The sequence below is a fragment of the Mesocricetus auratus genome, unplaced genomic scaffold, assembly GCF_017639785.1.
Source record: "Mesocricetus auratus isolate SY011 unplaced genomic scaffold, BCM_Maur_2.0 Super-Scaffold_100003, whole genome shotgun sequence".
NCBI classification, from domain to species: domain Eukaryota; kingdom Metazoa; phylum Chordata; class Mammalia; order Rodentia; family Cricetidae; genus Mesocricetus; species Mesocricetus auratus.
The window spans coordinates 67,777,258-67,791,141 of NW_024429188.1; the positions used below are offsets into that span (position 1 = coordinate 67,777,258).

Genomic DNA, 13,884 nt, shown 5'->3' on the forward strand with positions numbered 1-13,884 from the left:
TGTTCAAGTTACTTGCGTCAGCACACCCTTATGAGGGTCAAATTCATCCTAATGAATGCTCACTATATTCATTCTGCTACAAATTCATTTCAGCATAACTAACTTCAAATTGAATTGTAGAAGACAAAACCACCCCACAACCCAAAGTTATCTTGGTCATTAACAGGGTTATGAACATATTTATGGACTTGGTATTAAAGCTTTACTACAAGTGGCTTCCCTAGTACTTGGCCCTACTTCTGTGATGGATTGGTGGTTCCTTCAAATGTCGCTTTTGGAGAGGCTCCTTTGGAAAAGAATGGGGAAATCTAGTTCCTGAGGATCAAACAGCAGGGACAGTGCATGGGCTGAGGACTATGTATGCTGCTTGCTGGTGCTACAGAAAAACACTAGAAGTTGTCTAGGGACTTATCTTTTAAACAAAGCTTTGACATACACGATCTTATTTACTCTTCACAATAACCCTAAACCTAAACTAGCTTGGGAAATCAAAGATAGGACTCAGCTCAATAGTAAACTATAAAGAGGTGCTTTGGTTAAAGAGCCCAATATCACCCTAAGGATTACTTGGTGAGGCACTAGTGGCTTTAACCACTAACAGCCTGGGAAGAAAGCAATGACTGTATTTCTTTGGCCACAATGCAATCGTGGCAACAGAAGCACCCACTCTTTCCACTTTGACCCATACAATCTGTCTAAGGCAATTAATCAGAACTCCCAGTGGTTTTCCTACACATTGCCAGTTGCCTTGCTAATTAAACCTTCCCACGGAGTGTAGCAAGAGCACACCCCCTGAGGGCCCTCTGACTAAGGAAGGCATATTGACCAACACCAGAGAGAGCTGAGAGTCAGTTGGCCTCATCAGGAAAATGCACACGAGAATTGTCCTCACTCAGTTTCCCTGTCTCTAAAATGGGCTCTCCTTTATCCGTCTAGACTAGTTCCCTTCCTTTGGGTGCTAGGCTATCAGGAAGTGAAATCAGCGCTTAACCACAGCAGAATGTCCTCTGTGAGGCTCCAGTCGCCGCTCAGGGCATGCTCAGTAGCCCGGCCGGCTCAGCACCACGAGTAGGAAGAGGCTTTTGCCCGCCCGGGCGAGCGACAGCGGGCTCTTTGATGAATCACGTGTGTTGAGGCTGTCTTAAAGAGATAGGCACCTACTTTTCCTCCACCCTAAACACCGCCCTGAGGGCGGAGGCGGCCGTGGTGATTGCAGCTGCTTAGGGGCAGGGCTTGCCCCAGCGCTGAGTGGTGGCACCGGCGTGGTTGCGTCGGGGTTGCCTGGGATTGGGGAGCCCCAGGGGCCTGGGAGCAGCGCTTGGCGGGTAACCCTCTCTGTCCGTGGACGCGGGACATCCGGAGCGCTCCGAGGGGCTTTTGCCCTTGAGGAGACGTGGGGTTCCAGGGCAGCAGGTGACAGGGCCAGAGAAAGATGGAGCAGCTCGGGGCGGCGGCGGCAGCGTCGGGAGCTGGAGGAGGCGGCGAGGAACCCGGCGTGGGCCGGAGCAACAAGCGGAGCTCGGGGAACCGGGCAGCCAACGAAGAGGAAACGAAAAACAAACCCAAATTGGTAAGTGCTGCCGCAAACCCAGCCAGCCTCGGGGACCCGAGAGCCCCGGATCGTCCTACCGTGGAACAGGCAGGGGACCCGGGCCCCCCTCCCAGCTGCAACCGCGCTCTAGCCGCGCAACTCGGGGAACCCGGACTGCGTGGGGGCGGAAGAGCACCCCTTCTCCACTTAACCCGGCCCTGTCTCGTGTCATCTGGCGGAGGAGAAAGGCCCCACCCCGACTTGGGGACACCCCGCGTAGTGTCCTAGAGTACTGGGTAGGGCTGTTTGCCTAACTTGTGGGCGCGAACCTTCTTTTCGGGATTCCATTTCCCTCCCACCTCTTGTCAGTTACTGTTTGGCCTCTTAACGCTTGGGGTCCGGGGCAGGGGAACCTCCCTCCGCTCCGTTTCAAACACATTGGAGCCCACTTGCAGCTACGTAAATCAAGACAAGCACAACATAGGTTCCCTGTCTTTCTACTTTGTCAGAAATCCAAGGAAGAGGAGCCTGCGTGCGTTCCCCCCACCATGTGCTCGCTCAACAAACATTTCTTTGGAAGCATGTGGCTCGAGGAGAGCGTGGGAGTTGGAGGCTAGGGGAGGCCCTCCACCCCCGATATCCCGCTACAGTGTTTCCACTTGTTTGAGAAATGCTCAAAAGCAGCCATGTACCCTTTATGTGTCTGACAGCCCTGACAGTGTGGACCAGTAGTAGTAATTCATTTCCTGCTGAAAGGCAAGACATTTATGGGGCCTGGTGTTAGGTTGGGAAATTCTGGGGTTTCTTCAGCTCATCAGTTAAAAGGGTTCCTCTTTTTGTAAACTTTCTAATTTCAGTGGAATGTGGAGAAAGGGGTTACCAGCACAGATTCAGCAAATAAACTTTGCAGCCTCCCATGAGCCCTTTGAGCAGAAGATTCCTAGTTCACCTCCCAAGCACAATCAACATGTTGCATGTCTGTCTATATTTCAGCTGTAAGCAACATTTGATTATAATAGAAGAGAGGGTGAGACTGTGACATGCAACTCAAACCATTTCCTGTGGCATCTGGCCATTTGGTCTGGACTTGCACTTCTCTTTTGGCTTCTATTTGCTTTCCTATTACAGACTGTCCATACGGGAAACGGGTCAAACATCAGGACGTACGAAGGCTTCCATTATGTGGGAAAGGGCTTGGGCTAGGTTAATATGACAAATTTAAAATCTCATCAATTCCATACAAACCCGAAGAAGTCCTAGAAATTACTTGCTTAATGTGTCTTGTTACCCCATTTTCTTTACAAATAAAGAAACTGAGTCACAGCTTATTTTTGACTTGTCTGTACTATCTATTATGGTTTTAATGAGTGCCTGCACCATAATGAATTTGAGAAAACAGTTCTGAGTGTGTTGCTAGAGTTGAATGTATTTCTTTTCTTTTTTTTTAGGTTCTTTCTATATAGTCTTGGCTGTTGTGGAACTTGCTATGTAGACTAGGCTGACCTTGAACTCACAGAAATCATCCTACTTAGGCCTCCTGAGTATGTGAGCCACCATGCCCAACCAAGTAGTAGGAATTTTAATGAACTGACTTTGAAATTATCCAGTTTAGGGTAAAATAGTGATCTTACTTCTCTCCCCCTCCACCTGCCCCGGCCTAGACTGCTCTGATCAGTAGTAAAAAGTTTAATTGAAAACAAAAGTTAAGGAATAGTTTCCATAGTAGTTTTATATATCTAGTAAGAATATTCCATTCTTGAGGATACTAAAGGAAAAACATTTATCTCTATTAATAAGAACACCGTGGTAATATATTCTTCCTACTCGTTGGCTGTTTGTCCTATTTCATCTTTTATGTTTTACTTGATTTGACAAGGTAACTAGATGGCTATGAGATAGCATCACTTTCAGTTCCTAACTAGCTTCACTGTTCCATAGTAAACATAGCTTGATGCAGTAGATCAAGTATTGGAATCCTGAGCACATACTGGCATGAATTTTCTTTTTTTCCCCTCAAGTATATTTTTGAGCTTTGCATGATTTCTACAAGCCAACATGTCACACGAATAAAGCAGGAATGCAATATGGCACATTTTAAGACAAACAGTTTGACCAACCAAAATGATTTGGTAGACTTTTACAAATGAGTTCACCTGAGATTTTTAATTTAAAGTTTTACAAGAATAAGACTTTAGATTTTAAAGCATCAATGCTATATATTATGTATTGCTATAATAATTCCCAATTATGAATCTGTGTAAAGGAGTCCTGTATGATAACAAAACCGCTGTATGGCAATAGAAATTATTTGTCTGGGTTATTGTGTTGTTAAGGGTTCAATACTCTTCAAAGTATATGAAAAATTTGAGTGTTCATTTTTTTTTGGTTTCATGCTTTTGTTAAGTTTTTTTTCAGGCATTCATTACTTGTAGAACAAAAATAACTGTTTCAGTTCAAAAGGCAGCAAAACAGGTAACAGTGTGTGTGTGTGGGGGGGAATGGAGGACTCTGATGAAGAGAGAAGATTTTGAAAGCACTGGGGACAAGGAAGAGCCATACAAGAAAACCATGATGCAATAAAAAGTTTAGATCACAATATCTATATATTGTTCAGCCATGGTAGAAGTTTCTGCCACATTACAAAATTTACTGGATCACTGTAGTCTAATGTTTTTTCAAACTATATGCCTTGTGATACGATTGTATCTCATTTAGTTGTTCATGGATTTGGAAAAATGAGAATATAGGGTGTATTTTTTTCAGGCAAAGTGACATTTATATCCTCAGCTTATTGATGTCTGTCAGTGAGAACTTTTTCACATTGGCCATTCAGAACTGTAATGACTTCTGTTTAAGGTTGTGTGAGTCAAATTTTAACAGAATTCACTTCAGTTTTTTTCAGATATGTATCTTCATAATGAGTCCCCCTCTCTATCCATACATCCATACAGACATCTATTTATTAGGAAAGTTAATTCTTTCAGTAACACAAGACATTTAAAATAATATATTGGTATTGGAGTTTTGGATTTTATATAAACTTTCTGGTTAGGCCCAGATTGTAACATACTATTAACCAGCATGATAGTTTGGTTAGTAATTTGATGTCAGCTGTGGCTTGTACTTTGTAAAACTGAATAGGAGAGAAAGTGTCCTAGAGAAGTGTAAGGGAGAAGCTCTATCTTGTATCTCATATTTAAAAGAATGATTTAACCATTCAAAGAATGCAATGTTGGGTTTAGACAGTTCAGTCGGTAAAGTACTTGCATGCAAACATGAGGAGCTGAGTTTGATGCCCCAGTAATATAGTATAAAGCCTCTTGTCTGGTGGCACGGATTAGTTATCCCAGTGCTGGGGGTTAGGAGATGATAGGCTGATGCTCGGGGCTCCCAGGCCAGCCAGCTTACCCTAACCAAAGGGGTCCCATATTCCTTTAAAAGAGACTCTCAAAAAAAGGAAGTACCTTCTGATGAATGGTCCCACGATTCTACAAATATATTCCTGTACTGGCAAACACAAGCAAACACAGGTAAACACATACTCACAGGACAAGGGAGCAAGAATGAGGAGGACATTTTAAAGTGTATCTAATACCTCCATCTTCCATCACAAGATGGTGGATATAGAGTAGCCTGACTGACACTAGTTGAAACTTTTATATTTTGATTTTCTGCTTGTATAATTTCTGAAGTTGTGGCTGTTTTTGGACAGTGAAATTAAGTTAATAATTTTTGCTGATAGATGTGAGAGGTAGAATGAAGCCAGAAGTAGAGTGTTTAACTGTTAACTAAAAGTTCATTATAGAATTTGATTACCAAGTACTCACCATAACCTCCACATTTGGTGAAAAGAAGTGCTCACAGTTAGGCCAAGGATAATGGTGTATACATGTATTTCCAGCATTCTTGAAGTAGGAACATCTTACACTTGAGGCCAGCCTGTGCTACAGAGCTAGACCTTGTCTTAAAATAATACTCCTAGTCCAGTGAAGCAGAGAAGCGAGTTAATTGTATGGGAGTGCTATAAAAGTGTCACAGAGGGGCATTTCAGTCAAATTGGATTTTGTTTTTTTTTTAAGGTTTTTCTAGACAGGGTTTCTCTGTGTGTATTCCTGCCTGTCCTGGAATTTGCCATGTAGACCAGGTTGGTCTATAACTCAGAGATTTGCCTGTCTCTGTCTCCCAACTACTAGAATTAAAGGGGTGTGGCACAATTGCCCAATCAAATTGGATTTTTACAACTGTCTCTTTATGTGGTTATGTATTTATTTGGAGGACCTGCTTTCCTGAGTGCTGCATCTGGGCCATTGCTGCAGAGATCACCTTATGGTGAGGATAGGGAGGAGGTGTCAGACTGACCAACCCTGCAACTACCCAGGCCCAGAACCAGGGCTATTAGTTGGCATACCCCAACATCTATCCCATCTATGATCTGCTGGAGGATGTGACGGGGATGGACCGACAGATCCAAACCATCAGGATCTAAGATGTCCATGACACAGGACAACTATCCAAGAGGAGTCTCAGTCAGGGCCCAGTATAAAGAGTGCAGCAGAAGCCAGAGGCCTGGAACCAGACCAGTGACTCATTGCAATGAACACTTGCAAGTAAAGATAGATGGACTAAAGGGTTTACTGAGTGACTCACTGGGTCACACTGCAGCTTCCACAATGAGAGTTTTCTTTTTTTTCTCTCTTAAATTTTGTTTTATTTTTGGGGTGGAGCTTGCAAGGACAGAGGGCAGATATGAAGGGAGATGAATGTGATCAAGATGCACGATGTGAAAGTGACAGAGAATAACTAAAAAGTTAAAAAAGAGAAAAGCTTATAGTAGTAGAATTGTGCACCAAGGCTTGAACAGGGCTTTGATTTAAGAAGGGGATAAAGACATTCTAGATAAAAATGGCAGCATATACAAAGGTAAATAGATGTAGAAATATGTTAATAAAGAATGTTCAACTAGATATGAGCGGCTGAGACTCCCAATAAAACCCAACAGAAACAAAAAGAAGTTATATTAGTGGGTCTGACCATAAAGGGATGGGCTCTAGGTCACAGTAGATGTTTATGTCTCATGTTGGAGTTTTAACTCTTTTTCTGAAGGTCAGAGTAAGTTGTTGGGGAGATTGAAACGAGTGGGTTCCCCAGTTAGGTATGTCTTTCAGAAGGAAATTTAGACCTGTAGAGAATTTCCTGGAAAGGAATGCTGGCATGGAGGCCAAAGGCCTGTGAGGAGAAGTAGAGTGGTATGGTGGAGTTTGCCATTTTGAGTCCTGGATTCCAGTTGCTGCTCATGTATGCCCTGCATCTGAATCTCCTTATTCCTGTAATTGCCATTTCCTCTCGCTCCCGTCACCATCCTGGATAGTCTCGCCACATTGGAAGGATCTTTCTCGTTTGCCTGTAATGAACTGCAGTGCTTTCATAGCCCAGCCACTACCTCGGTGCTCTCTCTCTTCCTTTACGCCTTCACTGGTTATTTCATCTTACTGAGGAAGGAGCTCTTTCTTCTTCTGAACATTTGGCTACTGTGAGTTTCAGTGTTATGTACTGGTCTCACTTTACAGAGATTTTCCAGTGCTTCTCGACATGGCTCCTCTTTTTTGTTTATTCTTGTAAATCAGCCAATAATTATTAGCTGGAAATTTTTGTCTCTATAGGTCAGATATATTGGGAGTTACATTGTTGAAAACAGACTTAATAAAAACAAACCAAACAAAAACAAAAATAAAAGTGGTAGTCCTTTTTTTTGAGATGAGGTTTCAATTATTCCAGGCTGAACTTGAACCCCCTATATAGTTTAGGATGATCGTGCACTTCTTATCCTTCTGCCTCTACTTCAACTGCTGAGATTACATGCTTGCATGGTCTATCTGGTTTATGTGGTGCTGAGACTGAGGACTCAACCCAGGGGTTCCTATGTGCTAGGCAGGCACTCTATAAACTGAGCAATATCCCAAGCCCCAAATTGTTATCTTATATGCCCTATATTTTTTGTTAGTATGTACATGTGCATATAATCAAATGAACTTTCCTGTACATTCTTCTGTTTCTTTTTAATTTTTTTATAGCCTTATCTGATCTTCTGATCTTGAATTCACTATGTAACTTCTGAGGCTGGACAACATTGAATCCTGTCTCCCTCCATATGCCAAATGCATGGATTATGCTCCGAGTCTACATGCTTGGTTCCTCTGTCTTTTCTCTGAGTTAGAAGTTCAAACAACTTCTTAAGGGTCATGAGAAACTCCCTCCTCCCCTCGTTTGTTTAGATTCTTCTGATGTCAGAGCCAGAACTCGCATGCAGAGAGATGGTACTGACATTACAAAATACCAAGTATCAGTATGCTGTTATTACTAGGAGGCTTCACATCAATCTAAAAATTATATGAACTGTAGAGTTAAAAATTCTGTTTTCCAGTGTCCTTTCTGTCTTTTATTTGCTTGTGTTCTCTGGTGAACATTAATACCAGAAATTTCAGCTCTTTGATTAATATGGTTTCTTGCCCCAAATGCTTATTTGATTTTCGAGACAGGGCCTTGCAATTCTGTTTCCCGGGCTGTCTTTTAACTCCTGACCTCAGGTGATCCTCTTGTCACACCCCCCTTAAGTAGCTGGAACTACAAAAGCATGCCACCTTGTGTGTCTGATTTGCCAGACTACGTGGCATAGACAAAATACAATGAACATCAAGAACACGTTTAGGAAATTCTATAATGTTATAGCAATATATATTACTGTTATCCCCTTATATCATCTGAATCAAATATAGTTTTGCAACTGGGACATAGCTTTCACGAGGACCTGGGCCCAATCCTTGCTCCCCTCTCCAGTTCCCTTTGTTTTTGCGGCATTATATTTCCATCATTTTACTAATTATTCTTTCTTCTGAGTGATTGTAGATGTGACTGGAACTTTTGTTCACTCATTTTTAAATTTTAGATTTATTTATTTTATATTATGTGTATGAGTGTTTTTGCTTGCATGTATGTATGTGCACCACATATGTGACTAATGTGGGTATGGGTCAGAAGAGGGTATCAAGTCCCTTGGAACTGGAGTTTCTTAGGGTTTTGAAACCACCATGTGGATGCTGGGACGCAAACTGAGGTCCTTGCAAGGGCAATAAGTACTTCCAACTACTGAGCGATCTCTCTATCCCACACTCTAAATTTTTAAAGAACGTATCTACTGTTTTCTTTAATCTGATCAATTTCAGGCATTTAAAATTTTTTAAAAAATCAGTAGGAATGTATGACATTTTGTCTTGTCAGGGAGCTTACTAATCTTGTGCAAATAAGGAAAACTGAGTCATGCAGGTGCTATGGGGACTGACTAAGAGATAAGTTTAAAAGCTATCATCTCTATTGTAGAAGTTATCTATAGCACTGAGTCATTATGCTTCAGGAACTCTTAAAAGTAGAAAATTATTCAATCTCTCACTTCTTTTGTTCCTTTTTGAACAATTTATAATTATAATCCTCCTTAGATTTCACTGTAAGTACTAAGAACTTTGCCAGTAGCAACATGTCATGTAAGTGAAATCTTACTCTTTTCTAACCGGATCTCCAAAACACTGTAAATACCAGCGTGCTCTGAAAATAGTATATAGTAATATATGATAATCTATATGAATCAACACATCTGGTTAATATATTACCTGGTAGCCTTGGCACTGAAATGGCTATTATTGAAGATCCAGATTTCTCTCATTCCTTCTGTCAGATTTGGGAAGCATGTTATCTTTTTTTCCTGAAGACAGAAAAGGTGAAGTGACATAATAATATAGGTGTAATCTTTCAGCCAAACTTGGCCTCATATGGTCGATACCCATTGTGGAAGACAGCTCATAACTGGTGCATGTAAATGCTGATATATATTTTCACATGGTTGTTTATTGTGAACCTCAGGAATAGGAAGAAATATATTCTCTCCAAGTTAAATCTTATACCCCATCAGGCTGAATCTGATTTACTATCAAATGATGTACTTTGACCATAGTTTTAAACAGAACCTCAACTGAATCTGAATACTTGCTTTGAAAGGGGTAGCCTAGGGAAGAAGATATTGCTGCCATTTTGGGAAATAATTCAGGAAACACGATTTTTAACTCATTACCATTTTCACTGTCTTTGATTTAGTGAAGATTTTTACTGAATTGCTCCATTGCTACCGGAACCATGAGTAAATTGGCTTCCCATTTCTATCATTTAGTCTCTAAAAAGTGGCGCCTCTCATACGTGAGAAACTTCTAATTGATTCATACAAGCTAGGTGCAAGTCAAACACAGCATTAGGAAGAAATTACTCACAAATGACCATTGACTGAGTCACTAGTAATTGTGATGCTTGCCTAAGGGATGGGAGGATTTGATTTCAGTCCTTTATTTTTGAGACAGAATAACTTATAGCTCAAACTGGCCTCATACTTTCTGTGTAGTTGAGGGTAACTCGGGACTTCTCAACCTCCTGCCTCTGCCTCTTAAATGTAAGAACCACTGACATGTGCCAATAATAGTCAATTTATGAGACAATAGGAATTAAACCTATGACTTAATTTATGAATGGGAGGCAAATGCTCTATCACCTGAGATACTGCCTTAGCCCACAATCATTTTTTAAAAGCTGTTTGTTGTGCTGTGATAGTTGTTTATAGAAAGCCACATGTTTTGATACATGTCTTTTCAACATTTTGAGGCATTTTAATTGTATACCTAATTTGTTGGTCTCAAGAGAAAAGTAAAATTAAGTTGAAATATTTTAAAGCATAGCAAAACTACTAAAAAGAGGGTGACCTACCATTTATTTATTACTCAGATTAGTGGGTTCTCTAAAATTTCGAAATTTATTTTATATGTCATTTGTGTTTTCCTTGCTAGAGGATTTTAATTCACACTCCAGATATCATTTCAGTTTACTCCTACAGAATTCAGTGTGCATCTCTAAAAATTACTGAGTCCTTAAGAATAATCACTATACCCCTGCCACATCTTTAAAATATTAATACCATCCTTGGTATCATCCAGGGTCCAACCTATAATCAAGTATCCTCAATTACCCCAAAATTAATTAGATTTTTAATTCAATGTATGTTTAATTAATGTGTACAGCACCAAACTCCTTAGATAAATATAGCTTTAAATAATGTTAAAATCTTCTTCAAAGTTGCTCTACATAAGTAGGTTCACATTTGTCTGTAATTCTGTAAAAGTATCTATGAGAGTTATCTCTACGAGTGTGTGGATAGACTGGAATAGCTACTCTGTACCATAGAAAATAGATCAAATTTCGACTACTAACTTCACTTTCTTCATTCTGTGATTGTGAAGTGGAGTTTATGAGTAAGAATTTTCCTGCCAAAAGTTCTATAGATAGAAAATTTCCCGGGTAAATGGGAAAATATTCTTGAAATCTATGCATATAAAAATGCATAAAATTCTTTGACACACGCACACACAATAACATGTTTAGATTACTACCTCTATTTTTGTTTTTTTGAGACAGGGTTCCTCCGTGTGGTTCTGGCTGTCCTGGCACTCACTCTGTAGTCCAGGCTGCTCTTGAACTCACAGGGATATTCCTGCCTCTGCCTCCCAAATGCTGGGATTAAAGGCATACACCAACACCCCTCAGTTTACAAAATGTATTTTTATTACCAAATAATTACTAATTTTCACCTTAGATAGCTTTCGTTGTTATTTAGCCACATTGATATACTCTATGTGTGTATCTAGTTGACCATGCCAGTGAACATTTGACAGAAACTCAGAATTATCTTTTTTTTTTTTTTTTTTTGGTTTTTACGAGACAGGGTTTCTCTGTATTGTTTTGGAGGATGTCGGTCCAGCCTGGCCTCGAACTCACAGAGATCCGCCTGCCTCTGTCTCCAGAGTGCTGGGATTAAAGGTGTGCGCCACCACCACCCGGCCGCAGAATTATCATTTTTTAAACCAGGTTATATTAATGAGGTGATGGTATTGTGGATGGGTGGAATGGATCAATTTGGGCAAATGGTATAGGTTCTCCACAGATTGTTTTTAGAAATTGTAGATACCAGTTTGGCGCTGTTACAGTGCTGAAAGGCAATGGGTGTATAATATCTCTAACTTTGTGAACTTTTAAACAACTTCATTCTGTAATCTATGTCTCCTTCTTGACTGAACAGTTACTGACCCAGTCAAGTGGGTGATTGTCCTCTAAACATGTAAATGAGTGATAATTGTTGGGGCTCCTTAGATAACTGGCATTTTCTCCTTTTGTTTTGCTTAAGGGAAGGAGAGTTATGGATGTGTTGTTTTATGTGCTTTGAAATTAATCACTGGTAAAATCTGAAACGTTTAATAGCATATTAAGCTGGCCTGAGCTATTTAGGAAGGTTCTATATGCAGATAGCAAGGCATTGTGCATTTATATCTTGGACTTTAATAACATGTATGGCATAATAGAGCACTATCATTATGTAGGGTTGGGCCCTACACAATGGTATCAGACCATGCAGATCACACTATTTGCCAACATATGCCAGACACAAGGATATGTCTTCCTGAATTATTTTTCTACTTCATACAAACATCTAATGTGGGTTGGGTACATTTAAAACCACATGGATTTCATTTTATACCTGGAAGGAAATTCAGCAAGCACAGGGCATGGTTGAATATCTCATTTAGAGTAGGTGTTTCTTTGAAATTATTCTTTATATGTAATTATGCATATGTGTATGTTTGTACGTGCACATGAGTGTAGTGGATCCCTAGAGATGGACTTACAGGTACTTGTGAGCTTCCAGATGTGGTGCTAAGAGCCAAACTTGGGTCCTCTGGAAGACTAGTAAGTTGTCTTAACAGCTGACCTCCCTCTCTAGTCTTCTCAAATAGGTATATTTTATTTATCATTCATTTTTAATAAGAATATTATGTGTATACTTATGTAATATATTGTACCTGACTGCTTTTGCTTTTGAATTCTGAAGTCCTCACATATGACTGTCCTTGGGGTTCAAATAAAGGCTCTGCTCCTCACAGTGATTCTCTTGACATTATTTTTTTTCAAAGAGCTTTAGTTAGACACGGATCATATGGAAAAGGCTGTACCTTTTTGAAGTTTGTACTGTAACTTGCACGCATTTTCATTTACTCAACCCATGATACAAGGCGAGAACATACAGAATGTTAAGATGGGATTGGCAGAGACAGAGCTTCTTATAATATGCTCTTCAGTCTGGAACATTTCATTATGAAATCAATGTTTTCTAGAAGAGTCCGTGTGTGTATAAAAAACATTTGAGAGTGAAAATAACCTTTCTTAGGTTTCCCTCACAGATTGTTTGTCATTGACACTGTGGTAGCTTACATTTCTCCACCTTTGGTTGAATATCTAATGGTCTTTAAATAGAAGAATAAGTTTCTTGGGCCAAGAAAAAAAAGGGTCTGGATTTTATTCATGTTGGGAAGCTCAGATTATTTGTGTATTTTTTTTACTAAAACAGAGTGTGATACTTTCCGATTACAGCCTATAGTTGCTCTGTAAAACTGTTTTCAGATGCTCTTGTGAGATCCAAACCCTTCATTTTTATATAAACTGAGTTGGCCTGAGACTACTTCCTAAATTTTAAGTAGTTGTGTCTCTATATCAAATGAAACGAGGCTTTAGTTGTAACTGAAAGTAGGGATTGTACAGGGCTGTAAGCCCAGTTTTCCACACTTGTCCTTCCAGTTCTGCTATAACTAATTATGGAACGAGGTATATTATTGTATTACTGGCTTTTAACTCTCTCCTTCCCTTAAAATAACATTATTACTTGAATGTTTCTAATACCGAAGATCATATTCTTAGTCATGCTTATTAGTTCTTTGTTTTGAAGACTATCAATGTAGAAGAATTGTCATTAAATGTTAAATCACTTGTTGAATGTGTCAGATATTTCTGTAACAGCATTTCCCATTCATTCCCATTATCAACCATGTTGCCATGAACTAGTGGAAACTCCCCTTTTTGTCTTAACACACAATACAAGTTTTCAAGACCTTAAACTATATTTTATAGGATCTAAAAGTACTTCCTATGCTAGTAAGAGTTGAACTGAGTTAAGTAGGATATGTATGTCATCTTTTTGTTTCAAAGACTTTGTTTCTGGCTATTTGAGGAGATTTCTTAGAAATGAACTAACTTTAAAATGTATTTATGGCCACATCATTTTTTTCTATCTTTTTAGCTGTCATTTTTTTTTCTGTACAACAAAGGGGTCGAAATAGATGATCAGCATGGGCTTCATTCAGCTTGTACATATCAAGGATCAAAGAATACTAAGTACTGTAATGGATCTACCTTAACACAAATGCATTACATCTAGA

The 13,884-nt window shown here is 39.8% G+C and overlaps 1 protein-coding gene across 6 annotated transcripts in view; it reads left to right on the top strand.

Annotated features, from left to right (window-relative positions):
* The first annotated feature begins 1,083 nt into the window (after nt 1-1,083).
* The window catches only part of Diaph2 (diaphanous related formin 2), a 722,722-nt gene continuing 709,921 nt past the window's right edge, over nt 1,084-13,884 (top strand). For 3 of the 6 annotated variants that reach the window (XM_013115224.3, XM_040744363.1, XM_040744364.1), the window contains exon 1: nt 1,084-1,570. In XM_013115224.3, coding sequence (XP_012970678.1) covers nt 1,433-1,570 — 138 coding nt within the window. In that variant the 5' untranslated portion in view covers nt 1,084-1,432. The remainder of the gene's footprint in view (nt 1,571-13,884) is intronic. The other 3 variants (XM_013115227.3, XM_005072509.4, XM_021228656.2) reach the window with 2 other exon arrangements.